This window comes from Carassius carassius, chromosome 33 (genome assembly GCF_963082965.1).
Source record: "Carassius carassius chromosome 33, fCarCar2.1, whole genome shotgun sequence".
In the NCBI taxonomy this organism is placed as follows: Eukaryota; Metazoa; Chordata; class Actinopteri; order Cypriniformes; family Cyprinidae; genus Carassius; species Carassius carassius.
Genome location: NC_081787.1, coordinates 3,374,102 through 3,402,034, shown reverse-complemented (window position 1 = coordinate 3,402,034; position 27,933 = coordinate 3,374,102). Strand labels below are relative to the sequence as shown.

The window sequence follows — 27,933 nt, the reverse complement described above, 5'->3', positions numbered from 1 at the left end:
ATCAAAAATAGCCCTTCAAATGTAACATGGTGCATGGTCATTTTGATGAAATTTAAATAAAATTGATAAAAAAAATTAAAATACAATTTTTAATTATATATATATATATATATATATATATATATATATATATATATATATATATTTTTTTTTTTTTTTTTAATATTAAATCAAATGTTTCCATCAATAAACTATTTACTTCAAGCTTCACTCTTGACCAAAATTATACATGCGCAACAAAACACTATACCATTATTTAGATCTAAATTAAAGTTTGTGTTTCTTGATATTTTGCTGTCACAAAATGACTGACTAGTTGATGTATAAAGACAAACCTTTGTAGGTAAATACATGTTTGAAAAACTGAATAAATTACAAATGTTACAGGTCATACAAAATTGGTAAATGTCCACAATGTCACATCAAACTGGATGAAATGGAGACAAAAAAAAAGGTAAAATTTGAAAACCTGAAAGGCAATGTAGAGTAACAAAACTGCTCTTTGGTTTTAAACAAACAACACACACACAAACACAAAAAAGTATGTTACGCATGGCAAAATCTTGCATATCCTGCACAGAGCATCGATCACAAAGCCTGACACATGCTCACTTTATATAATGGTGTTTCTCTTCAGGTCGGCAGTCAAACAAAACATTACAAAAGTAACAAATGACATCTAAATCATCTGCGCCACAAAACCTAGCCATGCATAGACAGCAAATGAGCATGACTGTAAGAGAGAATTGAACATGTACGAAATAGCATTTTTTGGGGGGGCCTCCAGAATAAAACATCCATATTCAACATGATGAACACTGAAAATAATTGCATATCCGGTTATTGCATAGAGAAGCCAGATGAAGATGCATCCTAAATTTCATAAACTAAACCTTTGTGCATTGTTTATTCTGTTGCACAATGCAGTGTTTTTACATATAGATTGAAAAATCACTGTAATATACATTTGGTTGGAAATATAGATCTATTATCATGGCACTGGCTGTACTGCTAAACCATGCTTAGAAAAATAACACTGTATGAAATTTGAATTATGAAAGATCCCTTCGTTTTTCTTTCTGCCCATGATGAAAATGAAAAAAATAAAATAAAAATAAGAAAAAAAATTTGCTAAGATTTAAAAGTATATTTTATTTACAAACATTTATAGTTATTTTTCACACCCCTATGTATTTTAGCTTTAGTTTATTTCGGTTATATATCAAAAGGTGAACGCATGAATAAATCAATGGAATTGTGGAATCATTTTTTGGTGATGTTTGGCACATGAGTAGAACATAATCTGATGTTTTAAACAAAGATTAAGAAACCTGAAAATGAGCACAGATAGAGGAACACATTGACCACAGCTCGAATAAATATATATTTTTTTCACTGGCACTCATCAAGATCCATTAATAATCGATATCAGAATGAAACATCATGAGACCACAGGACACATGTACCAAAGCACATTTTCATTGTGTATTCATGGAAGCCCCAAACTGCCTGGAGACGCCCGAAAATGTTTCATTTTCAATGGCTGAAGTATTATCATTTAGATATATGATATATTACAGCAGTAATGTTTTTCCATATTCTCGTAATGCAGTACGTCTTCAAGTTGCAAAAAAAGTTTGACAAGTATTCCTCTCGGATTCCCAGTCATGAGTTCAGAAGTTCTTAAGTTGAATATTTACTTTTAGTCATTTTCATTTTTTTTAGTAAATATATTGCCACATTCATATATCATGCATTTTACTGCATTGCTATTGCACAGGTCCGGATTATTCAGGAGGACAGGAGAGAAAGAGATGAAAAAAAGGAATAAATACCTCTGCTGGGGACTCGAGTGAGAGCGCTGCAGTGAGAGGAAGGCGGGCACGGTGGGACGTGGGGAGGGTGTTTTCGCATCTCTTTACTGCTTGTGAACATCCTCGCTGCGTATGATCTTGTAAATGATCCAGTAAAAAATGTTAAAAATGAGGAAGACCAGTGGAAAGGCAACGCGCGACACCGTGTCGATCCGTTTGGCGCGGCCGATGAAGAGCTTGCGCATTTCGTCCACGGTCTTCTCAGGGGGGTTGGCAGAGGTGGGCGCGTTGTTGTTGTTGCCCTTGATGGCCATGCCATCTTTGGCCTGGAGACACGCCGGACCCATGCCATAGCCGGCGAAGTTAAATCGGCCGTCTCCCGCTTCGTCCTCCTGTCAATCGGTCAAGAAACCAATTAATCACACACTCCACCTCATGCACTGTACACAACCGTAGTTTCTTTACCTTAAAATATAATTTTACCATTCTGATGATAAACTGATGTTTTTACTAGGTTTCTTTCTTAGCTCCAACACACTTGCCTGGAAGTTTCTCCTGGTCTTAAGACCTTGATATCTTTAGCTCAAGTGTGTTTAATTGGAGTTGGCACTGAACTCTGCAGGACAAAGGCCCTACAGCAAAAGGTTTGGACACCCCTGCTATAAATCATCCTTTCATGCCAACTGTCATCATCCATGGGTTCATTAGTTACACTTAACAAAAACAGCAGCATATTGTGCACCATGGAGGAAGTGCATTGTTTACAGCTAGAGAGGTTTTAAACACTTATTTTTCTCACCCACCTATCACTTTTTTTCATATGGATTACCATCATTTTGTGTGGTCTTTGAGACATCAACTTTTGGGATACCGTCCTTGGATTTTTCTTAAAAAAATAAAAAGATCTTAATTTATGTTCTATCTAAAGAAAGAAACTCCTATATATCTGGGATGGCATGAGGGTAAGAGAATTTCAATTTTGGGGAGGAGTACCCTTTAAAATCCTTCAGTCTTGTTGGATGGATTACATGTTTGTATTGACATATGTGAGTTAGACAGGCACAGGGTGTAGTCAGAGGTCACAATATCTCACGCAAGTTAATGGACTGACCTTGCCCTGCTCCCCGCCTCCACACGCTCTTATTTGAGATTCAGCAGATGGACTCGATCGTGCACGTTAATGAAAACAGCCAAAATAACCACCCCAGTTAATTACATTTCAGTGTAGATATTTCACCGTGATTGTGCCTGTTTAAACACAAAACGCGGATGCGAAATAGGATCATTATGTTCGTAATGCATGTTTCCAATTTGCAGGTGCAAACATCTAGCACGAGGAACTATCCCGCACGCTTTTCCTGAAAGATCAGCCATTTTCTATGCAGGACTCCATTTTTAGACACTTAGTCCTCCTTCTGTCCTTGTCTTTCAGCCATCCCATTTATAACTGGTAATGTGTGTCGGGGTAAATGGAAGAGCACGCAAGGATGTGTGTGTGTGAGGGGTGATGTTATTCCACTGCCTCTTTGTTTTTGTATACAACGCTATCTTTGATGCCGGGGTGCTACGACCTTTCCTTGTCCTTCAGTTGCACTGGCTCACCATTTGTAAGTATTACAGATGCTCGGCTTTATTTCTGCTGCCATATGATTAATGTGGTGGCTCCGAGACGTGACGTGGAGCTGTAAAGAGAAGCCGGGCTGCAGCACCACTGTGTCCTGCGTCACTTTCCCTCCCGGCCCGGCCCCTGCCAGATTCATTACCCTCCCTTCCTAATTAAAAATCCGCCATTACTGCATTAGTCGTGCCAGCCATGTTCCCAGTCCGACTGTTAGAGGGGAGGGAAAAAACAATAAGCAGAACGCTCGTCTGAGTCCACAAGGTTTACAGCGGAGTGCAATATTATGGCCGCACATCAGAATGCAGCTCACAGCAGCGTTTGCAAATCAGGGGTGTGGCCTCCACCGCTATATACAGGACCTCTCGGCTCCTTCATCAATCAAAGCCCGTAGATCTGACTGATGTCTTTTATTGGGATGTTGTGATAAATGTTAGAAAGCGAAATAGCTGTAAGAAAGCAGCCTCAAACCTTTATCGTATATATATTCAAAATATTTAGCATCAGATGTACGGTGATGATTTTAAATAAAACGTATATTAAAGTGAAAGTCACCTCTGTCGTCATGTTGAGACTAGTATTTTGTACTACATTGATATGTGTAGACATTACACTGCATTGCAATTACATATGTCTGCTGTTTTATCACCTATGGGTGAGTTGGAATTAACATTTTACGAGTTGCGTGTGAAACCGATTCAGGAATTATACTGATGTGCCCAATGGTTATGAGTCTTGAATGAATATATGTTTAGAAAAAATTAGATTTTTCTCCAATAAACATCTGTGCCCTCATAAATGCTGGGAATTTAAATGAGAAGCTGACAAATAGCATTTGCTTGGTGTATATCATGCAAGCATATTATGCCTTTCAGGTTTGTTTAATGGCCAGAATCATTTTCAGCCCTGTTTCGAAACATTCTCTGAAATCAGCTGTAACAGGTCCAACCATATCTAAAAATCTCCATTCCTGTCGCCCTGTGCAGTGACCTCCAGTTTAATGAGGACCGCTGGCTCCAGAGCGACATTTCAAGCCAAGCATTGATTCTAACTATGCTTACTAAATGAACACTTCCCTTTTGCATTAATAGTGCTACGTATTTAGCCTTGTGCATTTTCTTAGAATAAAGAATTTGCCAAAAATGCAAATGCTTGCCCATGCAAAAGTTACCACCCCAAAAGAGGTCACTATAGGAATGTGTCCTAAAATCTAAAATCAATGGGTTTTTTGAATGGGTTTTTGGTTAAATGCCTGAAATAAGGTCTGTGGTTAACACAAGCTCAAAATAAGCCCTATTCAGACGGGACTAGTTTTACAGGGGGTCGTTTCACAGACGTACTTGGTGATGTTAATCCCGTCCGAATCTGCCACGTCTGTGTTTTTCTCACACAACCTCTGTGATAATTCCAGAGCAAATTACCTACTGTTTTTCAGCAAACTCCTCTGAGAAAACTAGTCCCGTCCGAATGTGAATGTCTGTGATTGCCGTTGATATTTTATTTCACAACGCGTTTCCTTGTGTGTTTTGGCCAACGTGAATTACCGTAGATGCTCTTACCGCGCGCATGTTTGATATATTTGCTTACCGACAAAGAAATAATAATAAAAAAATAATACAAATAATAAAATCAAGAGCAAGATCACGTAAACTGTCAATACCGGCTATAGTAATATCAGCATCAGGTAAGATTACTCACGTTCATTTATGCACTCAGTTACATAATATTTTAATTACATATGTACCTTTATGAAAATTAAACATACGGTAGGTTTAGCCTACTACACAAAAAAAGGAAAACAAGTTAAACTAAAGGAACCACGCATTAACATGGTTTTGCTATACTAGCCATTTAAGTTAGTATTTATTGTGTAATAATACTAATGGCAATCATTCTGAATGAATGCAATGCACGCATACAGAGCGCGTGATCTCTGTGACGCCCAGATGCACAAATTAGACCCTCCCACCTCTGTAATAAACACGGAGATGTTAGTCCCGTCCGAATTGGTACATGAAAATAGGGCTTTATTCTACCACATGAAATACATCAATAATATTCCATAAGAATTTTTTTTTTTTTTTTTACACATTTGCACAAGTCTTGCCAATGATCGGCTAAATGGGACTGTAGAAGTTGTCAGGTACTTTAAACATCATTACGCTGAGCAGGTAAAGTCATCTACACACTAGTCTTTACAGCCTCATTAATAGTCGCACTAGCAAATTATTCTAGCTTAAACTTTCAAATTTTTAGATTATAAATAAAGACTAAAAGATTTAAAGGGGTCATCGGATGCCCATTTTCCACAAGTTGATATGATTCTTTAGGGTCTTAATGAAAAGTCTGTAACATAGTTCGGTTAAAAGTTACTGGACACTACTAAACTATTAGCCTGTTATCAAATCATAAAACCCCTGAAGTTCATTCAGTCTGGGAAACCTGGAGTGATGCAATGTCAAAAGCGATCAGTTGCCCTGGTCGATGGACATTATTCAAAAATACCTGACATCTGAATGATTTGACTGAACAATAGGAATCAAGAATTCCAGAGTGTGGCGTAATAAGCAACAACAAAAGACTGCAGTACTTTGCAGCAAGCTACAGTCCAGTGCCAAGTCCACTCAACACCTCTGACTCTGTTAAACACTCCAGCACTCTGAGCTGCACTATAATTCAGGCTGCACCAAACGAATCCAAACAAGACAGGTCAGCCTTGCTCAACACCTTTACCCACCCAACTTAGGACGGCAAGCCAGAGGAGCGCGACAGTGGTTTACTTATCAGCTCATGCTTATTTGCACAGACAATCTCCCCTCATATGAACAGCAGCTGCAGCGTTCAGAGCTCCACCCTGCATCACAATCCGTCCTAACCAGGTGATTACTCTCCATCAATAGGCTACTAGCTAATATGCTCTTGTCTTTATTAGGCAAAGCAAAGACATCTGCAGTCCTGAGGTCACTGCTTCACCCAGTTATCAACACAGCTCTACCAGCCCATGCATTCTGGTAGTCTACTCAGGTTAAACCTGCATGGTGTAGCAATAAACTGGACTGGTTCCAGCAAATAATCGAACTATTAGTCAAACGCTATTAAAGTACATTTCATTAAAGAATGAGAGTTAAATTACAGTCTATTTATGCAAATGAACTTGTTCTTGAGTAGAAGAGTTTTAAGATTAAACAGTGGGAATTGGGCTCGCATTTTCGTTTGAACTCTAAAGGCGCTGCATGCAATAATGATAAATTATATTTACATGTTTTATTTAATTTTGGCTTTGTTCATTGACTGGTGTATTTTGCACACCAAACTGGAACATTGGTACATTAGTAATTTTTATTAACAGTTAGTATATATTAATAAGTAGTACTAGTAATTATTAGTTAGTACATTAGTAATTCATTCTAATCACATTAGTAATGTGTAGTAGCATATTAATACTAATGTTTCATATCTTTATGTGCTATTATGCTATTCTCAGCTTTTTATTCTTGATCTAACATCCTTCACTCTGATTGGTAGAAATAATTCATAGGTAAAACCTGAATAGTTGACTTTTGGGAGTAAACACACATTTTTTTTTTTTTTTTTTTTGCTATTCTCTAACTGGAGGAGATTTCTGTATTGAATCATGGATTTTTTTTATTTATTTTTGTCACTGGAAATTCCATGATTGAACATACATATTTAAAAACTAAGTTGAAACAACGCAGGCTGATGGCTTCAACAAAATCATTGATTAAGAATCTCGTAGCTCACAGTAGGTCTGTCTTTAATGGGTTGTAAGTTAAAATCAGTTTCTTTGTAGTTAAAATTAATGGGATTTTTACTTCCGGAATCCAACTATGGACTCTATGGACACTTTACTATCCCATGGGGCCACAGGAGAGGATTTGTGAAGGACAATAAATGCAGTACATCCAGATTTCATTCATACTACCTAGAACATATTTTTTAATGATTGCAAATTACAAACTTACTCAACAGAAGTACCTACTCAGAGAATGCAATTTTGGAAGCAGCCTAAGAGTTTGAGGCAAAAATAGGGTGATGGTGACACAAGCCAGATTCAGGTTGCCCAATGTGCACTCCCTGCCAGGACTCAATACTTCATTTTAAAACCAGTTTTCAATATTTAAATATTAACACATTTTCAGGTATTTTCAAGACAAGCTTCCTCTGGGGTCAGTCCCTTCACTGCTGAGCACACATCTCTGCTTTGTCCAGCAGGGGGAATCCTCTTTCTACACCCGACGCCAGCTGCCTTTCAGAGGGACATGCAGGAGGAGGAGGAGGTGGATAAGCTCCTGTGGTGATGCCGTGGAGTTGTTTTATTGTGTAGTGCAGGGAGGTGACAGCTCCGGGCTGCAGTGCAGAGAGCAGGCACTGACTGATAGCCCCAGTGAGGCAGAATGAAGGGCTGAACCCCAGCCGTGGATCACTGTGGCTGGGGAATTTCATTAACCAGTGGGTGATAATGATAATGCAGCAAACCTACTGCTGAGCTGCGCCTCCTGAAATGAAAACACTACATATACACACTAATATTTAAGCATGCAGCCATGGTCATGTGAGCTTCCTAAGAGCTGAGAGCATTACTTTAGCAACTATCCAAAGCCATGACGTCAAACACAAAATGGAGAAACAGTTCTAATCAGCAAGGATGCATTAAATTAATCAAAAAACACAATAAAGACTTAAACTGTTACAAAAAGACAGCTATTTGGTGTAGTTATCTGCACCATGCTAACCATGCAAACACTAGCTGCTTGGGATGCAGATCTATTGGATGGAAAACTGTGGCATTTATACCGAACAGCTGGATTTGCAGTTTGCACCATTTGCCCTTGGCGTCTGAATGGTGGAAGACTTGCTATCAGCGAGGGCTGTGTAGACTGTCTCTGTGGATTTACCTGTATTGGGCTAAGAGAACCAGAGACTAATCTCACTGCACCTATTACAAGCAGCCCAGAGGCAAACTGAGGATTACAACGGTGCGATTCAGGATTTATTCTGAGCTTCTCAGCCACTTGAAAGATCACACCATGCCAACTCACATTCCTCTATGAATGGAAGGAGCCTTAATGTTTCAACTTCCATTCGCATTATCTTGGTTTCAGTCTTAGCTTGCTAAGGTCAGGAGAGGAGATCAAACTGGCACTTCCAAATATCAAGATTTCATAATGGAAGACCCCTTTATTAAAATATAATGGCAATACATTACCATTCAAAAGTTTGAGGTCAGCGAGATTTTATTTTAAATAAATTAATACAATGATGCATGAACTGATCATAAGTGACATTAAATGCATTTATAATGCTACAAAAATATATATATTTCAAATAAATGCTGTTTTTTTATTTTATTTATTATTTATCAAAGAATCCTGAAAAGGGTATCATGGTTTCCAAAAAAAAAAAAAAAAAATTAATCAATAAAAAAAATTCCAGGATTAACAATTAGAAGAATTGTTTCTTGAGAAGCAAATCAGCATATAAGAATGATTTCTTTTTTTCTTTTATGCCAAAAATCATTAGTATATTAAGTAAGGATCATGTTCCATGAAGATATTTTGTAAATTTCCTACTGTAAATATATGAAAACTGAAGTTTCGATTAGTAAAATGCATGGCTAAGAATCCATTTGGTTAACTTTAAAGGTGATTTTCTCAGTATTTAGATTTATTTGCACCCTCATATTCCAGATTTTCAAATAGTTGTATCTCGGCCAAATATTGTCCGATCCAAATATACCATACATCAATGGAAAGCTTATTTATTCAGCTTCAGAAAATGTATAAATCTCGTAAATTTCGTAAAATATACTGGTTTTGTGGTCCAGGGTCACATATATAAAACCACTATGTGAAATATTAATCTTGAATTAAACATAATAAAGACAACATGTATTTTTTCTAAAAATACTTGAAATAGTGGCATATATTATTATTTTATTAAAGGAATTTAAACAAAATGTTTAACTATTATATTTATTTTCAGCAATATTTATCAGTTCTGTTAAATGTGTTAAACATATTTAATTAATATGTTAGCAATAAAAAAAAAATCTCTAAAATGTCTGCAGACCCCTAAGCATCCCCTCTTAAGGACACAGGTTTGACTAGTATACTAGTGAATCTAGCTTGTGATTTGTATGTTCATCAGCAATAATGCACACGTTTTGAAAGCGCTGTATGTGACACCATGCCATTTCTCATCAGCCTCTACTCTTCGATGCCCTGATGAAATTTTTACTATATATTGTAACTCCGAATGCAATCATGAGAACACTAAAGGTTTGAATCTCCAACACAGTGAATATTCATCACAGTGCAATATTACCTCTGCAGGGCTTATACTGTAGATGAAGTGTGTTTGGACTGTAGGGCTCACCTTAAGATGCCTTCTTCTCCTATGGAAGCGCAGCAGCTCCTTGTGTTGGCGTGCAATAAAGTTGACTGCCGCATACTCCAGAAGTGCAGAGAAGACAAAGAGAAGGCACACTGCCATCCAAATGTCAATGGCTTTCACATACGAGACCTGCAGCGAGACAAAACCAACAGGACTGGCAATAAGCAACGAAGAAGAGTCACCACCTGGCTGAAAGTTCACTCACTGAGTCACTCGCTTAGCTCAAGTGCTCAAAACTTTCCAGTAAAAAAAAAAATACTAAATTATGCCCATCATAGGGAAGAATACCTTTCATCTGAAATCCAGAGAGCTAAAATGACTGTTCTATCCAGTATGAGATTGAGGATCAAAGTGTTAATGAATAAACTAAGTCAATTTTAAGAATTTAGACTCAGCATTTAGAGTCTTTATGCACATTTGTGTGACCGGTGTCAGAAAGTGTGCTCCAGGAGACACGCTGAGAGCTGCTTCTTTGGCCTGGAAAAGAGCTCGGCTACCGGACCGACAGCTTGGCTGAGACTCACTTTATTTGACAAGCCAGTGACCAAAGTGGTTGTGGAGTTTAGGTGGCATTACAGAGCGCACGGTTCACAAAGCCCTGATGAAATACTCCACTCTGATCTTCACCGCTAATCTCCGATGCTCTTACTGAAACATTTCTCCTTTGTTAATTGAAACTTTAATAATTATTTGCATCAATAACACCTACTTTAAAAACCTAGTAGTCTTTTGAGCCTTATCCAAAAGACAAAGCTATAGTGGAGGTTCATCAAGCCAAAGACATGGTTGAGTGCTGCCACTAAAAACATGCATGATCATTACTGCTGCATAGGGGTGGGAGATCTGATCAAAACATTATATCATGATCTTATAACACAAAATCACAATCTGAATCGCGATCTTCCCAATTTTGAGATGTACTATTGATATTATCTAGACTGGAACAAGCCATCGATGTCTCTGTTTGCACAATTTAAAACACAGTATTGCATTAAACAATAAGTTGTCAAAATGGTTATTAAAACCTGAGTCACTACCAACACTATGCAGTCAAGAGCAGTAAGGGATTTTTTCATCTTTCGCAGTTTAATGTGCTTTTAATAGCAGTCACGTTTAAAGATTTGACTGATTTGGATGTTAAGTTTAAGTGCATTTAAGGTCACAAATAGAGATTTGGAAAAGATGGACATAATTTATGTTCTGTTATAAAGTAATAAAATGTCAACAACCAGAATTAAAAATGAAATAAGCTGAATCTAAAAAAATAAATGGCCAATAATAGCAGTTCATTGAAAAATCATCAACACAAACAGCTATCAATGCAAAGCATTAATGAATAATGAATCAGCTGTACAGCCTAATGCTGGCAATCCCAATGCTGCAGGCTAAATAGGTATAAAAAGGACTTATTATTCTTCTTATTATGATTATTCTTTATGAATCCCCAGGATTTTTTATTTTTCAGAGGCAGTCCCTTTGTCCCTTTTGAACACTGAACAACCATTTCAGTCCTACAGTGGGAATTTTGCAGTAGCCTTATATAAAAGTATTAAAAAATATGTGTTTATAAATTATAAAATGCACTTGATGTTTCATTTTACTTTCTTACATGGCTGTACGATGATTGTGTTTTCTGTGCTTGTTTGTACTGCGCAGTCTAGCCTATTATTATTAATAATAATACATAAAAAAGTAAATAAAAGAAAAGATTAAAAAATTTTTTTTTGAACATTAACTAAATAAAAATATACAAATTACTAAATATAAAAAATACTATAGCAATCTCACTGTAAAATACAAATAGAGTATTTAAAAAAATGTAATAGAAGAAGAAGATAAATATTTTATATATATATATATATATATATATATAAAGATAAATATTTTATATATATATATATATATATATATATATATATATATATATATATATATATATTGTTTTTGTTTATTGTTTGGGAAACTGCATATCAACCAAAAACTCATTAGTTTGGCAATCTCTTCTCATTACAAGTATGTGAAGATAGTTGGCACATGTTAAAGTGACCCAAACAGAAAAGATGCAGAGACAGAGTTTGTGTGGAGCAGCATTTACAAAAAAACAAACAACTAATAAAGAGCATACAATATTTCCTTTGCGATTTGATAATTGCACAAGTCATGTTAAATTTTATTTTGATTAATGGTGCAGCCCTACTTTCTTTTCTATCTCAGTGTGGGCAGATACAAAGATGCATGTGACACTGCCATTATTTTCTAGCATGTGTGTGATTGTAAACAAAGCTGCTGCCTATTACGAGCATCTCAAGACTTAAAAACTATTTACGAGGTTCCAGCATGATCAGAATGAATGTTTATGTCGACAGCAATTGAACCTAGTACAGCCAATGACACACTGCAGTGGTACATCAATAATATCCTTCTGAACAGAGGGAACGTTACACAATCAGGGATTTGTATTGTTGGGATGAGGATGATGGAGACCCTACTGACCTTAGGAAGAGAAGCTCTCGATCCTGAGCTCTGGGTGGTCATGGTCAGCACAGTAGTGATGCCCAAACCTACACGGGCAGGAGCAGCGTCCATGTTGATCCAGAAGGACACCCAAGACAAAATGACGATCAGGAGACTGGGAATGTACATCTGGATCAGATAATAGCCCATCTGTCTCTCCAGGTGGAAACGAGCCTCTATGCAGGTGAACTTCCCTGAAACACAAATAGTGTGCTGTTTTCATCGTCAACTCATGTTTTATTTGATTCTCTAGTGTTTTGTCTTTGCAGGAAAGAGATGTCATTTAAATAGGGCTGGGAAGCGAGAACTGGTTCTTATTTAAAAAAAAAGGTTCCAAAATACCAGAACCAAATGATGTGCGATTCCATTAACAGTTTACCAAACTAGAATACATATGTGAACCTGGTCCACAAAACCAGTCTTAAGTGTACATTTTTATAATCTTTCCATTGATGTATGGTTGGTTAGGATAGGACAGGACAATATTTGGCAGAGATACAACTATTTGAAAATGTGGAATCTGAGAGTGCAAAAAAATCTCAGAAAATCCCCTTTAAAGTTGTGTAAAAATTAAGTCCTTAGTAATGCATATTACTAATCAAAAATTGAGTTTTGATATATTTAGGAAATTTAGAAAAAATATCTTCATGGAACATGATCTTTACTCAATATCCTAATGATTTTTGATATAAAAGAAAAATCAATAATTTTGACCGAAACAAGGTTTTTTTTTTTTTTTTTTTGGCTATTACTCAAAACATACCCCAGAGTCTTAAGACTGGTTTTGTGCTCCAGGGTCACATATACTGAATCTATGAGGCAAATCAGAGAGCATGACCAGCGCAGTCCAATTACAGAAAAGATGACTCTTAAGAGTTGGTGCAAGTGCAGTCTGTTTTTTAGTGACTCAAATATATACAGTTTACAGTTTTGGATCAGTGAATTTACTGACTGGTATGTAGTATGTGTTTGTCAGTAGTACTTTGTAAAAGTAAATTAATTAAACGTTTCAACATTTTGGATTAGCAATTATCACCTCATTAAAGAAATAAATAAATAACTGCAAAATCTTTGCAAAAGTCATTAAAAGCCTATTGAAACTTTTTGGAAGAATTGTTTAAAATTGATTTATTGATCAGTAACTGCCTACCAGGAATCTGTAATGTCAAAAATTGATAAATATGTTTTGACATTTTGGTTTGTTTAGTATTGCTTGTATAGCATTTATACCACCTCAAAAATAAATAAATCTGCAAAAATCTGTAAAAAGTCACATTTTGGGAGAATTGTTAAAAATGTATTATTAAAATTATCTAATCATGCAGCAATACATTTAAAAAACGCAACATATGATTACAATTGCAAAACAATTACAATATATTTTAAAAAAGAAGAATCTTAATCATAAACCAGGAATCGTAAATCCAACTATAATTGTCAAATCTCATTCCTATATTTAAAGTAAAAAAATAAAAAAAGAACTGCTATAAGAAACAGGAACTGTAACCAGAAATGTCAAATCTAGTTCCTAGTTTCAAAGGCTCGTGGCTCTTCCATGTTCCCACACTTTAACTAGACAGCTGAGCTGAAAATGTCACGGTCAAGGTTCATTTAACTTCTAGCATTTATTCAACTGAATTGTTGAGTTTTCGCAGTTGTTACTGAGCTGATGCAGCATAAACCTCTAGATTATTCCCATACCCTTAGGAATATTATGTATTGATTACATTGTTGCATTTATGAATATAGATAAAGATAAAGGAAAATGCTAGTATAAAAAGCAAACAGAGGAATTGACTCAAACCGAAGCTCAAACACAAAGAGCAAACATTTTCTTTGGACTGCGATCTTTGTTGTTCCTAAACAGCCAAGTGAGAAACAGGAGAGATGCAACTGACCAGCGCTAAAATTAAAAGCACATCTATTTCTCCCAAGGGACTTGGAGGATGGAATTGGATGAGGAAGACAAACCAAGAGGAGCTTAGGCCTGCTCTGCAAATCAAAATAGATTGCCATTAATAAATCTGAAAAAAAACGACACTTTAATTTCCAGTTAATGCTTGACTGGGGAGCAGCAGAGCGCAAGTACTCAAGCACAGGGCCGACTGTCCAGAACAACAGGACTATACAGAGAGAGAGAGAGAGAGAGAGAGAGAGAGAGAGAGAGAGAGTGAGGGATGATCAGGGCATCTTCAGGCTCTTTCCATGGACTTGATGCGCACAAACACCAAGGTGATAGGTGAAATGCAATCAAGCAAACCAAAGAAACATGATCAGTTCCTGCATATGAGATGCATTTCAGACAGGAGTGAGAGAGACGGAGAGATAATTGTGCAAATATTGATCCTCATTATGGTAATGAATTCTGACTGGTATAAGTTTGTTCTGGATTATCTCATGGTCACATTTGCAAATACAGAGAAAAGTGATATCTAGATGAATAATACTTGATACAAAATGAAAATGACGGGTCTGCATGAGCAGAAATATGTGTAAACGTTTTGTTAATAATTTTTTTTAAAATTAATTAAAAAACTTTTTTTAATAGCAAGTAATTAACTTTTTGTAAATATCTTGTTATATTTAATTTTTAAACTTTAATTTTCCAGTAATACTTTAAAAGAAGGCAGGGCCGGCCCATCACATATGAAATGCTAGGGGCGCTCAAATGAGTTCATAAAAAAAAAAAAAGTTTTTATATATAAACTCAAAGAGGAGAAAAGGAAGAGTTCAGATGCAAACGCTTCGAAGTGCCTTCTGAAATTTTCTTCTAAAATTATCATTTTTAAATTCAACTTATCCGGGTTTAGATTGCGTTATAAACACAAAGCTCGACCAGTTGTCACAAAACAAATAATGTCTAATCTTATTTCTTAACTGAGAATTTTTGTTTTGATAAAATCCATTTTTTTTGTTATTTAGATAATTTTTTTTTTATTTCAATTAATTGACTTTTTTCAACAAGAAAAAATATAAAATATAAAATATAGATTTTTTTTAATTGGATGAATACATTTTTTTCACAATGTATCTCCGGTTGTAACAATGCCTGTAATTGTTTGTTATCAACAATGAAAATGATGTAATTGTCTTGGTCTTGAGTAAATTCAATTTAAAGCAAACATTTAAATATTTAAAATTCAAATTTAATTCTGCTTGTTTTTCGTGACTGAACATCAATGCTATAGGAATAGTCCTGTATTTTTTCCCATTATGATTATAGAATTTAATTGGAATGGTAAAATTTGAATCACCTTTTTAATGTAACATTAATCTAAAAATATTTCATGTAATTGTAACTAGTAACCTTTTTAACCCTTACAAGTTCTCTTAGTTATCAAGCCTGTTTATTATGATTTCAGCGGACCTTCTTTAAAAAAAGCCTAATGTTAATGCAAAAGTAAAGAAACTTTACTGAACACAACAAAATCACACAAACTTTCATTATCCCAATGATAATAATTCAGGAAATCTGCTCCGACTGTTTGGCTTGCATCTTTTTTTCGATCTGAACTGGTCTGGCCTTCAGCAATCTTCCGGTTTATCTGGAGTGTATCAAATCCTGACTGTCAACGCTGGCTGAACCAGATGGTATTTAACTCAATCGAAAGTTCACAAAAGAGATTCAAAGCAGAGCTGTGGTCCACAACCTTTCACTGAACCCATTTTGGTACCAAGTGCTTCATAACAATAGATCCAACAACAGTGATTAGCACACATTTAGTGTTGTGTCAGCACTGAACAAACAGCACAGCTTCACATGTACAGTAGATGAACCACACTCACCGGTGTTGTAGTGCTTGGTGCAGTAGCGCAGATCTTTCTCTTCCTTCAATATAAACTGAGGTAAAGTCAGTCCGTCTGCTACCTGCACGGCTCCCTTCTCGTCCCACTCGAATATAAGATCGTTCATCGTGTAGCCAACTAGTGGAGGAACAATGAAACTATAGATGAGTGTTGTCTATGGCAGAAAACAAAGCTCAGTTTGTGCCAGCAGGTCTGAAAATGGTTTCGAAGCCTATTTTAGTGGATCCCCAAACTTTGAAAGAAACAATCTAAACATGCACAGAGCTGGGTAGATTACTTACAATTTATAGTCCATTACTGATTACAGGATTACATGATGAAAACTGTAACATTAGTACCGTAATCTAAATTATGGTACTAAATGTACATTTACATTTATGCATTTAGCAGATGCTTTTATCCAAAGCGATGTAAATATAAAGATATCATTTTACTTAAATTCAGAAGCATGGTTTGCAAATTCATTTACATGACATTAGTGAATATAGTCGAAGATAAATGGTATGACAGTAGGATTTTTAGAAAAGGAAAAAATACATATTTTGGAGAATCAATAAATTATGAATAACTAACAGCCATTGTATGAATCGTACGTAATCATATAATCCATAAAAAAGTAACAGTAATCTGATTAGGAGTATTTTAAAATGTGATATACTGTAATTACAAGTATGTCATTTTTGGAATCTGATTACGTAATCCAGATGACATTTAATCAGTTGCTACCCAGCACTGAACATACACTTCATGAAAAATCTATGTATATAATGGCAAAATATGGAAATAAATTGCACAGACCTTAATCAAAGATAGTGCGCTTGCCTGCTTGACATGCAGAAAATGTATTTTAATGGGAGAGATTTGTTCAAATATTACATAACCTCCTCTGTCACCCACTCTCTTCACTCTTACAAAAAGAAAAAGTGCTTCACGATGCCATAGAAGAACCTTTTTGTCTAAATGGTTCCATAAAGAACCTTTAACATCTGAAGAACATTTCTGTTTCACAAAAGGTTCATTGTGGCAAAATAAGGTTCTTCAGATTATAAAAAGGTAAGAAAGAGATGGTTCTTTAAAGAACCTTTGACTGAATGGTTCTTCGTATGGCATCGCATAAAGAACCTTTTGAAGCACCTTTATTTTTAAGAGTGTTCCCCTCAACAAAAAACCCTGCCACATCTGTCATTTTACTCATGGTAATCAATAAAGTTAAATCAAAGTTTCCCCTGCAGAAACACGCTATAATCTGGTGAATTTGCGAATCAATAGTAAATAAGAGAACTGTAAAGGCAGGAAGGGCCAGTGCTGGCTTCAGCTGGAAGCGTCTCTCTGCTGACTGCTGAATCTACTCGAAGGTGGCCTTAAATCACTACGCTCTTCATCTGCTGGTGCCAGCCAGTACAACATCCATCTCTGCACCGCTGAATAAATCCTCTCCATCTGGCTGAAAGGATCAGGGCATACTTACAGCTCTCCAGCTGCATTATACAGGTCTGCACATCCATAGGGAAATTCTTCAGGTCCATGGGGCAGGCCAGAATCAGTGTTATTCTGAGAAACACAACAGAACAAATTACTATTTCCTCTTTGGTCAAAAGGTTTACATTTAAAGGAACATTTCACCCAATCAGTATTTTTTTATTATTATTATTATATAATATGGCATTTATTAATATTTTGAATTAGCCTTTATTTTTTATTTTCAGAAATAGCATTTATTATTTGTATTTATATTATTAATGATTTGTTTTAGTGATTTTAATACTTTAGACATTCTTCACCAGCATTTTACTTTTTTTTGTCAGGCACCACAAGCATTTTTTATTAATGTGTTATCATTTTCACATAATTTTTATGGCCCCCAGAATATTTTGTTCAAAAGAAAGAATAGGGTCTTCATGCATTTTTTTTTAATTTTTTTATTAACACTTGAATGTGGGTGAATTTCATAAAAAAAGCAACATTTTGTTCAAAAAGCTGAGAAAACCACTTTATTGTTCTGGATTAGATTCAGATTGATGATCAAAACACAGATGGAGTAGATTGCTTCTTCCTCTTCGACCAAATGTTCACAGTCCAAAAACACTTCCTGGATCGACATTTTACTCAATAACGTTTGGCAGTCTTGATTTATATGCCATTTAAGATCTGATTATTGCGTTATTTTACATATGCATCTGCTATTCTGCCTACATGTAAAATTACATTGCTTCTGCTTCATCTTCTGCGTGTTTTTATCCAGAGAGTCAATACTTGTTCCGAACATGTTTAATAAAGCCTCCTACCATATAATAGTGAAAACACACTGAAATGGAGGGAAAGCCTTGTCTCATTGATGGAAAATTCCATCAATGGCGGGAAAGAGTTAATAATTCATTTTAGAATGTTAGTTAGTTAGCAACATTTATAATTCTCTGATTTAGTTTTTTTCATCTAATATTACAATACCCAGGCTTAAACCAGATGTGATGGAATAAGACTCCAGCAACAAGTAATTCATTTGTCAACAACAGACTACAATATAAATACAATATCAATCAGAAAATCACAGCAGTCAGAAGGGTGTACGTACGGAGCCCTGCACGTCACCTGTAGGAGAAAAAAAACCAATCCGTGGGCGACGGTTTTGCAATCCGTCCCCTCAGTTTATAAACCATACTCACGAATTCATAAACTGTTCCCTTGGTTTAACAAACCATGCCCACAAATTTCCAATCCGTGCGCTCAGATTTTGTAAACCGTACCCTCGGTTTTTGAATCCGTGTGCACGCTTTCGCAATCCGTTCTCTCGGATTTGTAAACTGTATTCACGGATTCATGCAGCAAGCTCCTACGTGTTAACATACAGTTTTACTGAATATTATTATGTGGTATAGGTTTACAGCAAAGTGTCTTAAGTGATTCTCTATCATGTGTAATACGATCGAGGTGGAATACAAAGATTTAACAAGAAAGATGTGCATCAAAATCTTGTTCAATTTGTAATAATCTTATAATAGCACTTGATTATTATTGTACAATAAACCTGGCATTGTGACTGACTCTGGAGTAATTTTTTCCTCGTTTGTAAGTCGTTTTGGATAAAAGCTTCTTATGCATAACCTGTATAATAATATATAATAATGATAAAAATAAAATAAAAAGTTATTTTTATAATTTTAATTTATAGGCTAAATAAATGAGTACACTTAAGACAGTAAAATGTTTGTCATAAAATAATTAATGAATGCTTTACTTTTAAATAACCTTTGACAGTTTTGTAAATGCTTGTGTACAATTCTTTCTTAACATGTTATGTTTTTGATTTTATTAAGCTCCACCCATCCGCCCCCACCCGTTACATGCACGCGTCACTGTTAATGTTATTATTAAATAATTAGGCCAAAAATAACATTGCATTCAGTTAGAGAGAAAAGGAATGAAAACATAGCCAGCATATTATTTGTTTTGTATTGCTTTTTACCTTTTAACGTAATTTGGCTTTAATTTAATAGCATAATTTTGGCTATAAAACACAGGCGGTGGTGTCTTCTATTGCTGATTAATGAAAAATAAACACTAAGAAGACTATTTTGTGAATGCTGATCATGGTCTCATTGGATACTATGAAAAATAATGTTTAATAAACAAAAATGAATCTGCCGGATTGCGAAAGTGTGCGCACGGATTCAAAAACAAAATCTGTGCGCACAGATTGGAAATTCATGGGTACGGTTTATTAATCCGTGGGTACGGTTTATTAAACCGAGGGAACAGTTTAAGAATTCGTGAGTACGGTTTATAAACTGAGGGGACGGATTGCAAAACCGTCGCCACGGATTGTATTTTTTCTCCTACAGGTGACTTGCGTGGCTCCGTATGTACGACTAGTCTCTCTTTGCACTGCATGCATAATGAAATGGAGTGAACAATCTAATTCATAATTATCAAACCATTTTAAAATGATCCTAATATATACTGAGTAATTGATACAATTTTTGTCTTGTCGGTTCACAATGAGTTCACAGTTTTAATGTTTATGCTTTCTTTAATTTATTTTTAGGGCTACAAAGGTGCTGCAAACTAACATTACAAAAGCACATAATCAGAACCTAAGATTATTATTGTCATAGTTTGTGTGGTTTTGTTTCAGCCACGACGTCACAGAAATACAAATAATTTCTAAGATAGAATTTGATGTTGCTCGTCTTAGATTGCCTTCATGGCTGATTAAGACAAAAACTCTGATTAACAAGGAAAAAAATACCTTTTATAATGTGCATCTGGTTACAGTGCAATATTATTCATATTTGATTCGATTTCAGCTTTACTTCAAATAATGCAAACATTTTTTTAATGGTTTTAGTTTCGATTAACAATATCAACACTGCACCTATAATAACAAATCTGCCATTATTCGCTGGCTGCCATCAGTTGTTTTTCACTGATAATTTCCACCTCTGCTGCAGCTCTCAAATCAAATAAGCCGTTTTGGTTTTATGAGACACCTGGTTATGAGACACTGGAAAACCAATAATGTTTGATGTTATTGATGTCCAACCTGGAACATAGATGGCAAACTTAAACTTCATTCTGCTCTTCACTTCAGACGACTAAAAATGTGGTGCTGAAGTTGTACAGACCATTTCTATGGTGCTTTCTGTCAGCTTGTGGTCACTATGAATTGTTATTATCATAGAAATAACAGCATACAGGACGGGACCAACATGAATATAAGCAAATATTGAGTCATTTATGGGTGGCTATCTCTTTAAGAAATGCACCCAAAGTGTATTAAATCTATGATTTTTAACTCGGTCTCGAATGATCCTAAAGCTAGATAAAGAAACCCACTCAAGGCTGCAATCATGTCACTATCACAATATAGAGGTTATTTACCTGAAATGTTCCATTTAACTGTGCACTGTGGCTGGTGCAATCTAGAGGGAGCTCACAGCTGAGACCAAACTGATCTGAAAGGTTCATCTGATAGTGTCACATGGCTATTAAATTATAAGTTCAGTCCTCTTTAATGCTACAATGTTAAGACATAAAATGAATGGAAACATGCTTAGAAGGATACTCACATACAAGGTTTAAGCCTAGTCCCAGACGAAAGTGTAAATCTAAGCCGTTTTATCTGAAATAAACTTGCACCCATTGATCTTGAAATATATCAGTGGCTTTGTTTTGTCTTAAGATGCACACAAGTAATGTTTTTTTCTAAGCCATGTTAATAAAAATTACTTAAATGTCTTAATTGAACTATGGGCTAATCCTGGTTTAGTCTGTGACTAATCCTGTCTGTGAAACCGGGCCATAATCTTTTTGCTTTAAGCCTTTTCATTCTTTAATAATAAAAGAATTTTCATTTACACCACACAATTAAGCAAACATGCTGTGCAGTTTAAACTGTGTGATGTATGAATTTAACAAGATTCAGAACCGTTCGAAAGCCTGGGGTCAGCAAGAAGTCTCTTATTATCACAAATGGGCTGCATTTATTTGATTAAAACAATATTAAAACAATATTAGTTAAAACAGTTATAATTTGAAATATTATTTCATTTTAAAATAACTGTTTTCCGTTTCAATATATTTTAAAATGTAATTTATTCCTGTGATGTGCAGCTGTATTTTCAGCATCATTCCTCCAGTCTTCAGTGTCACATGATCCTTCAGAAATATGCTGATTTGCTGCTCAAGAAACACTTCTGATTATTATCAGTGTTAAAAACTAATATTTTTCTGGAAACGGTGAAAAATGTGTTTTGTTGTTGTTGTTTATATACATACATACACACACACGCACGCACGCACGCGCACACACATATATATATATAGAAAGCATTTATTAGAAATAAAAATCTTTTGTAACATATATATATATATATCATGTTTTTATTATTATTTTTTAATTCTATAATATGCATTTAATAGCAGGCTCCACTGCGACAACTTACCTCATGTATTGTGACAACATGACCTGAGCCATGTAATCCAAAAGGTCAACGTGTGTTTAATGAACTGTATGTCCTTTTTTCAAAGGGCACAAAGAAATAAATCCACCCTTAGAAATACAGACTGCTGTAAACACTGTTGTGACAACTAGTCCCTAACAAGTGTGCAAACACACCGTATAATATATTTCTAACAGAATAAGATTATATATGGCCCTCTTACCTTATACTGTACAAAACATTCCCGCTTTTGGAGATCCTCAAAAGCTTGTTGTCAGTAGTAACCTCGTGGAAATTGGCTCCCTTTTCATTGGCAAAGAACAGATCGGGTTTCCAAATGGAGTCCAACATGGAGGGATCAAGGTCAAGGGAGTCATCGGGATACTCGCTGTAGGCCAGCCGAGGGTCGTTCCACTGCTGTCTCAGGAAAATGTTCACTCTGTAATCCTGTGGCACACAAAGACAGCCATGTCAACAGATCACAGGTGAGGAAGCAAGCACATTTTATCAGCTTTAGGAACCTGTGAAGTGAAGTGAAGTGAAGTGACATTCAGCCAAGTATGGTGACCCATACTCAGAATTTGTGCTCTGCATTTAACCCATCCGAAATGCACACACACAGAGCAGTGAACACACACACACACTGTGAGCACACACCCGGAGCAGTGGGCAGCCATTTATGCTGCGGCGCCCGGGGAGCAGTTGGGGGTTCGATGCCTTGCTCAAGGGCACCTAAGTCGTGGTATTGAGGGTGGAGAGAGAACTGTACATGCACTCCCCCCACCCACAATTCCTGTGAAGCTTCACAAGAACATGCTACTATTTCTAATATCAGTCCAGGTAAATTTGGTGTCATCTCAGTATATATTTAGCTTGAGATAACTGTTATCCATACAGGCAGACAGGTGAGACGGCCAGTGTGTAAAAGCAGACATCATAAAGCAGTGGCATTTCGCCCCAACACACTGCCATAATTGTCAATTCTTCTCCAAAACAGGCATGCGGTCATATCATTTCAGGGAGACCATTAAACTGTCTGGGCACTAATGTACCTTGGGGTGACATGGGGTGATCGGCACAGCACAGAATATAGTGGATGACCTTTGCAATGGCAATCATTTTCAACATGCAAGGATATTTCAGGGCAATTATCCTAATGTAAGGTGACCCAAGACTTTAGAAATATTTTGATGGAGGTGAATCATCTGTCTCGGGTTATTAGATTTCCCTCTCAGAGAGCGCAGCCACCGTAGCACGGGAAAAGAACAAGTCCCATCGATTTAACTTTGTCAATATTTCTCCTTTATGATAAACAGCCCACGGATGCAAAATGAACCCTGCAAAAACAACAGAGCGATACATTGCGGCTTCATTAACGGTAGCATTATCTCAGGTGTTATGTAAACACATCGGTTCTCCACAGCAAGCAAACATTACACACATTTAACGTCACAGAAATCATGCATATATATATATATATATATATATATATATATATGTGTGTGTTGCAAAATTAGTAAAACCTTTTGCTCTTGTCTAATGCAAATATCTGACAGCCATTACTACAACAGAACAGGATGCCTGCAGTTGAACGCTTCAAATATACAGCTAGTTTTCGACACAATGATTTTGCAAACAAGTGAGGAGTGGGCGCACATTCATCAGTGCGCACGCGGCTTTTTTCTGATTTGATTTCTCTAGGCTAAGGAGAGTGATTTATGGCAACAACCCACTCATAATGCGATTCAAGCCCAAGGCCAGATCCTATCCTGACGGTGACATATTAGAAAAAGTTTGCACGACTCTCTCGCGCCCAACTCTGCTAACAAATGACGGACGTTGAAATTTACACGTTCGCTCTCTCATGCTTCCTCAAGAAAATGAAAGAGCTGGCGAGCTAATTAAATAGCCACTCGCCTCTCCCGTGGGCTCCGTGCCTTACAAAAAAGGGTAAACAATTAGGACAGTGAAAGGCCGGGGGGAACGCCCATCTCAGTAGTCGCTCAGATCATTACTGGATGAAACATTGTTCTCAGCTGCCCTGTAAGCGCTAAAGATTTATCGATATCGCTGGCGTTCCCCGCCACCTCGCCGCCGCTTGCTCAGTGTGAACACGAGCATGAGCAACTCTGATCAATTCTGCTGCTTATGGAAGAAAGAAAGAGTGGAAAGCACTGCATTTGTTCTGCTTGAGGGGCTTCTGCAAGCTGCAAGTTTTGGAGCTGCTCAGCTGGTGCCAAACATGAAATCTTGGCATTACTTATTGTTGCGCTCATCAAGACTTGAAAAAAGTATGGCCTTCACCAAACCAATGTTTGGAAAAAATACCATTGCTTTTGTAACCATCTAGCAATGCATGGACATGGAAAACACATTATAAACTTACAGGCATATAATCAATGGGTTCACATATTCAATTGACCATTTTCCCATTACTATGCAAAGAGTGGTGATCACATAAAGCATCAGGAATGATAACTATATTAGCCTTGGATGATAATGGTCTGGTTATTATAAGCTTGTGCTGCAGTTTAGTCTCCTGCCTCTTGAAATTCTCCAGCTGTTTAAAAAAAGATGAATTCTGATTGGGTGTCAATGATTTTACTGATTTTTACTGAATTTGATTCCAACAATATTGTTTCTCTGTGTCGTTATTGTTACCTTGTAGTAAAAAAAAATGCCATAATTTATTTAAAATACATTTATTTCATACTACGTATACTTCAAATCCAGTAACATATTTTTTTTCACATATCACTTATGACTAATATAACATTTTGGAGTATTTCTTTACTGCACAATGCACATTTATTAATATTATGAATAAAATGTGTATTAATATCACTATTAATAAGGAGTGTATGATCTTTGTACAATATCTTTAAATGCAAGATATTTAAAGTGTACCTGAAGTTACTTATACTTAAAACAGTTCCACTTTTGCACAATCAAAGATACTTCAGTATATCTTTAATTGGATCTCAGCACATCTTTGTACAATTAAAGTGCATTTATAGACTTTAATTATTCCAGTTCAGGATACCATAAGTACAATTTCAGGGTATTTTTATTAAGCACATAAACACTTAAATGTATTTGTATTATACTTAGCACAAAATAAATGCATTTAAAAATATATATAAAAAAAATTTCACTAAAATAGTGTGAACTTTCCTATTTAAACAGACATCAGATTTTTTCTTCGGGCTGCATAACATTAATCAACATACTCACCATTGTTGTTTCCGCAATGGATCCAAAACTGTTAATAAAAATGTTGCATGTTACGTTCACAGGTGGACCTGTGGGAAAAGAAAAAGGATAGAAAAAGAACAAATAAGTTAACTAATACTGATAACATTAAACGACTTATCCCCTAAATTTGTATCTTAAAATAAAAAAATACATTCTTTATTAAGAAACAACAACTAATGCTAACCAAAACTTACCTGTTACTGCTAAATAAGCACATTGTCATTGACATAATGCATGAAATTTTTTTTTTTAAGATTTTTGCATCACCTTAGCATACAAAACAAAGATATTGTAAAATATGGAGTAAAATGATTTATACAGGATGTTGAGGTGAGTCTTCTGTAAAGAAAAGACAAGCGTTTTTATTATTGGGACAAGGCAAGCCACTGTTCCTCCAATTTCTGTTTTAGGAATATTTAAAGGGAATCTCTTATGCTGGAGCACAAATGAAAGCCTGCAGTCATAGAGACGCTGAACAGAAACCATACGTCTGTTGTTAAAAAGAACCGAGCGATAAATCACATACGGCTCTGTAAACACAGAAAGGGGGATATTCTGAGTGACACGGCGCTCATGGCCTCGTAAAGACCCCGTCAGGCTTCTCCAGACTTCTGATTTAGTTAGATACAGAGCTGCTGAACAGCATGAGGAAACCCTCAACCCCATTTCTCTGCCTGCTGACGAGCCACTCGCAGCATCCTAAGGTGCTGAATGAGTAGATTACTGCAAAGAAACATATTGCAATCTGCAAAGTCTGGCAAAATCTGCAAATTTCTCCTGACGTGCAACCCCTAGAAAAACTATTACCTGGAAATAAATCCACCTTACATTGGACAAAATGTGAAAAAACAAAAAAATTAATTGACAAATAGCCCGTAGTCAGGGTAGCACCATATATAATCTTCGACAGGAATGAAAATGAGGCTGTGAGGGACAGAAGTACATACTCCATAAAACTTAAAAATAAAGTCAAGGAAAATCAGAGTTGTGAAAATGACATGATGTAGGACCTTCATACAGTGTGTGAAATGTTAATCCAACCCTTCACTGCATTGTTTTCATCCATGTTAAATTCAATACGGTGCCTAGTCTGACTAAGGGTTATATCTCCCTTAAGAACATTAACCATGGTTTGATTGGACAAACATTTTATGGTCCCACTCCTTCCACAGATGATATACAAGAGCCTTTTTCTACTAAAGAACATGAAAATGTTTTATGGATGTTAAAGGTTCTTCATAGATTCCTTTATTCTTAAGAGAGTGTCTATTGAACCAGCCTTTGCAGGTAACTAACTAGGTTTGGAACTGGCTCAGATCGTAGCACATTATCTGGCAGTTCCTGTTTGAGCCTCTATACAGTGTCAGACCCCTTAGTTTCTTGCTCCTAGCTTATTTCTTCCACTGGGTATTATACCGGCTGTAATCATTTGTCTCTTCTTGGCTTTCCTTGCCGTATGTGACGCAGCGCAGAGGAAATCTAATGTCCTCACCCCCACTGCAGTTCATTTGTGAGCTCAGCCTCCAATAAGGAGAGAAGAGAGAGAAAGGCAGAGCTCATTAACTGTCAGGAAAGCGCGAGTCATCGCCAAGAATGATTTGCTTTGCCATGTCTTTGCCAAACAATCTCGCTCTGCTGTCCTAAGAGCCGCTCACTGCAGCCAGCCAGTGAAGGGACATTCGGTTATTTATACATTTTTTACTCCACTGTCTTTCCCAACGAATCAGACCTTAATTTTTGAGCCGTGCCTCCGTCCTCGTCTCGTAGAGGTGACGGTAGTTTAAAAGCCTCACACGTTTCACTGCACTTCTCTTTCATTACACAGACACAAGCAGGACACGTGAGTCGCGGAGATCAGCTTTGAGAAAGTGAGGGACGAGCGTTTTTTGGTACTGTATTGGCGTTGAACCATTAAATATTTATGGAGAAAAGAAAGACATTCAGAGAGTCATTACCGTGATTAATTTTGTGCATAAACATAACAGTCATTAATCAAAAGTCCCCTGGGTAAGTATAACCTCTTTAGAGCTCCCATAAATTACAACGAACACAAAAAAAAGACCAATTACTTCTTCATAAACCAACAACCACAACTCATCTTTACAGTTACCAGTTTATAGTCATTCATTAACAAGGTCCATGTCTGAACTGATCAATAGAGTCCATCTCTTTACCTAGAATGATACGGCCTCAAAGCCATTGCTCTGTTTTACGCCGGTCAGCTGGTGGGAAAATGGCGTACGAGATGTTGTACCCGGAGGACACTCTCAAAACAGATTTATTACAAACAACGGGCACTTAAGATGCCTCCCGGGTAAGTGGACCACCACAAATGAAAGTGTCTGATATAAATAAAGAAAGCTTAATGATATTGCTCATGTTAAAAATCGAGCTGCTCTCAGCAGAAATACAATGGCACTGAGGCATTCAATATTTATAAGGCTTGGGTAGTACCTATAAGGTTTTGGCAAAGCAGCTTGCGATTGGAGAGAGATCTACTGGTAACAGAGGGACAGCAAAGCGCCCTACCAGCTTTTCCATGTTAGCACACTATTTTCATCACACCTCACTG

The 27,933-nt window shown here is 36.3% G+C and overlaps 1 protein-coding gene across 2 annotated transcripts in view; it reads right to left on the bottom strand.

Moving 5' to 3' along the window:
- Window positions 1-134: 134 nt before the first annotated feature.
- LOC132113518 (glycine receptor subunit alphaZ1-like) overlaps window positions 135-27,933 on the bottom strand; it is a 45,197-nt gene continuing 17,398 nt past the window's right edge. For both annotated transcript variants that reach the window (XM_059521313.1, XM_059521314.1), the window contains 7 exons: window positions 25,341-25,408; window positions 22,330-22,553; window positions 17,636-17,718; window positions 16,147-16,284; window positions 12,340-12,554; window positions 9,829-9,975; window positions 135-2,206 (listed from right to left, as the gene is read on the bottom strand). In XM_059521313.1, the coding sequence (XP_059377296.1) occupies window positions 1,919-2,206; window positions 9,829-9,975; window positions 12,340-12,554; window positions 16,147-16,284; window positions 17,636-17,718; window positions 22,330-22,553; window positions 25,341-25,408 (1,163 nt within the window). In that variant the 3' untranslated portion in view covers window positions 135-1,918. The remainder of the gene's footprint in view (window positions 2,207-9,828; window positions 9,976-12,339; window positions 12,555-16,146; window positions 16,285-17,635; window positions 17,719-22,329; window positions 22,554-25,340; window positions 25,409-27,933) is intronic.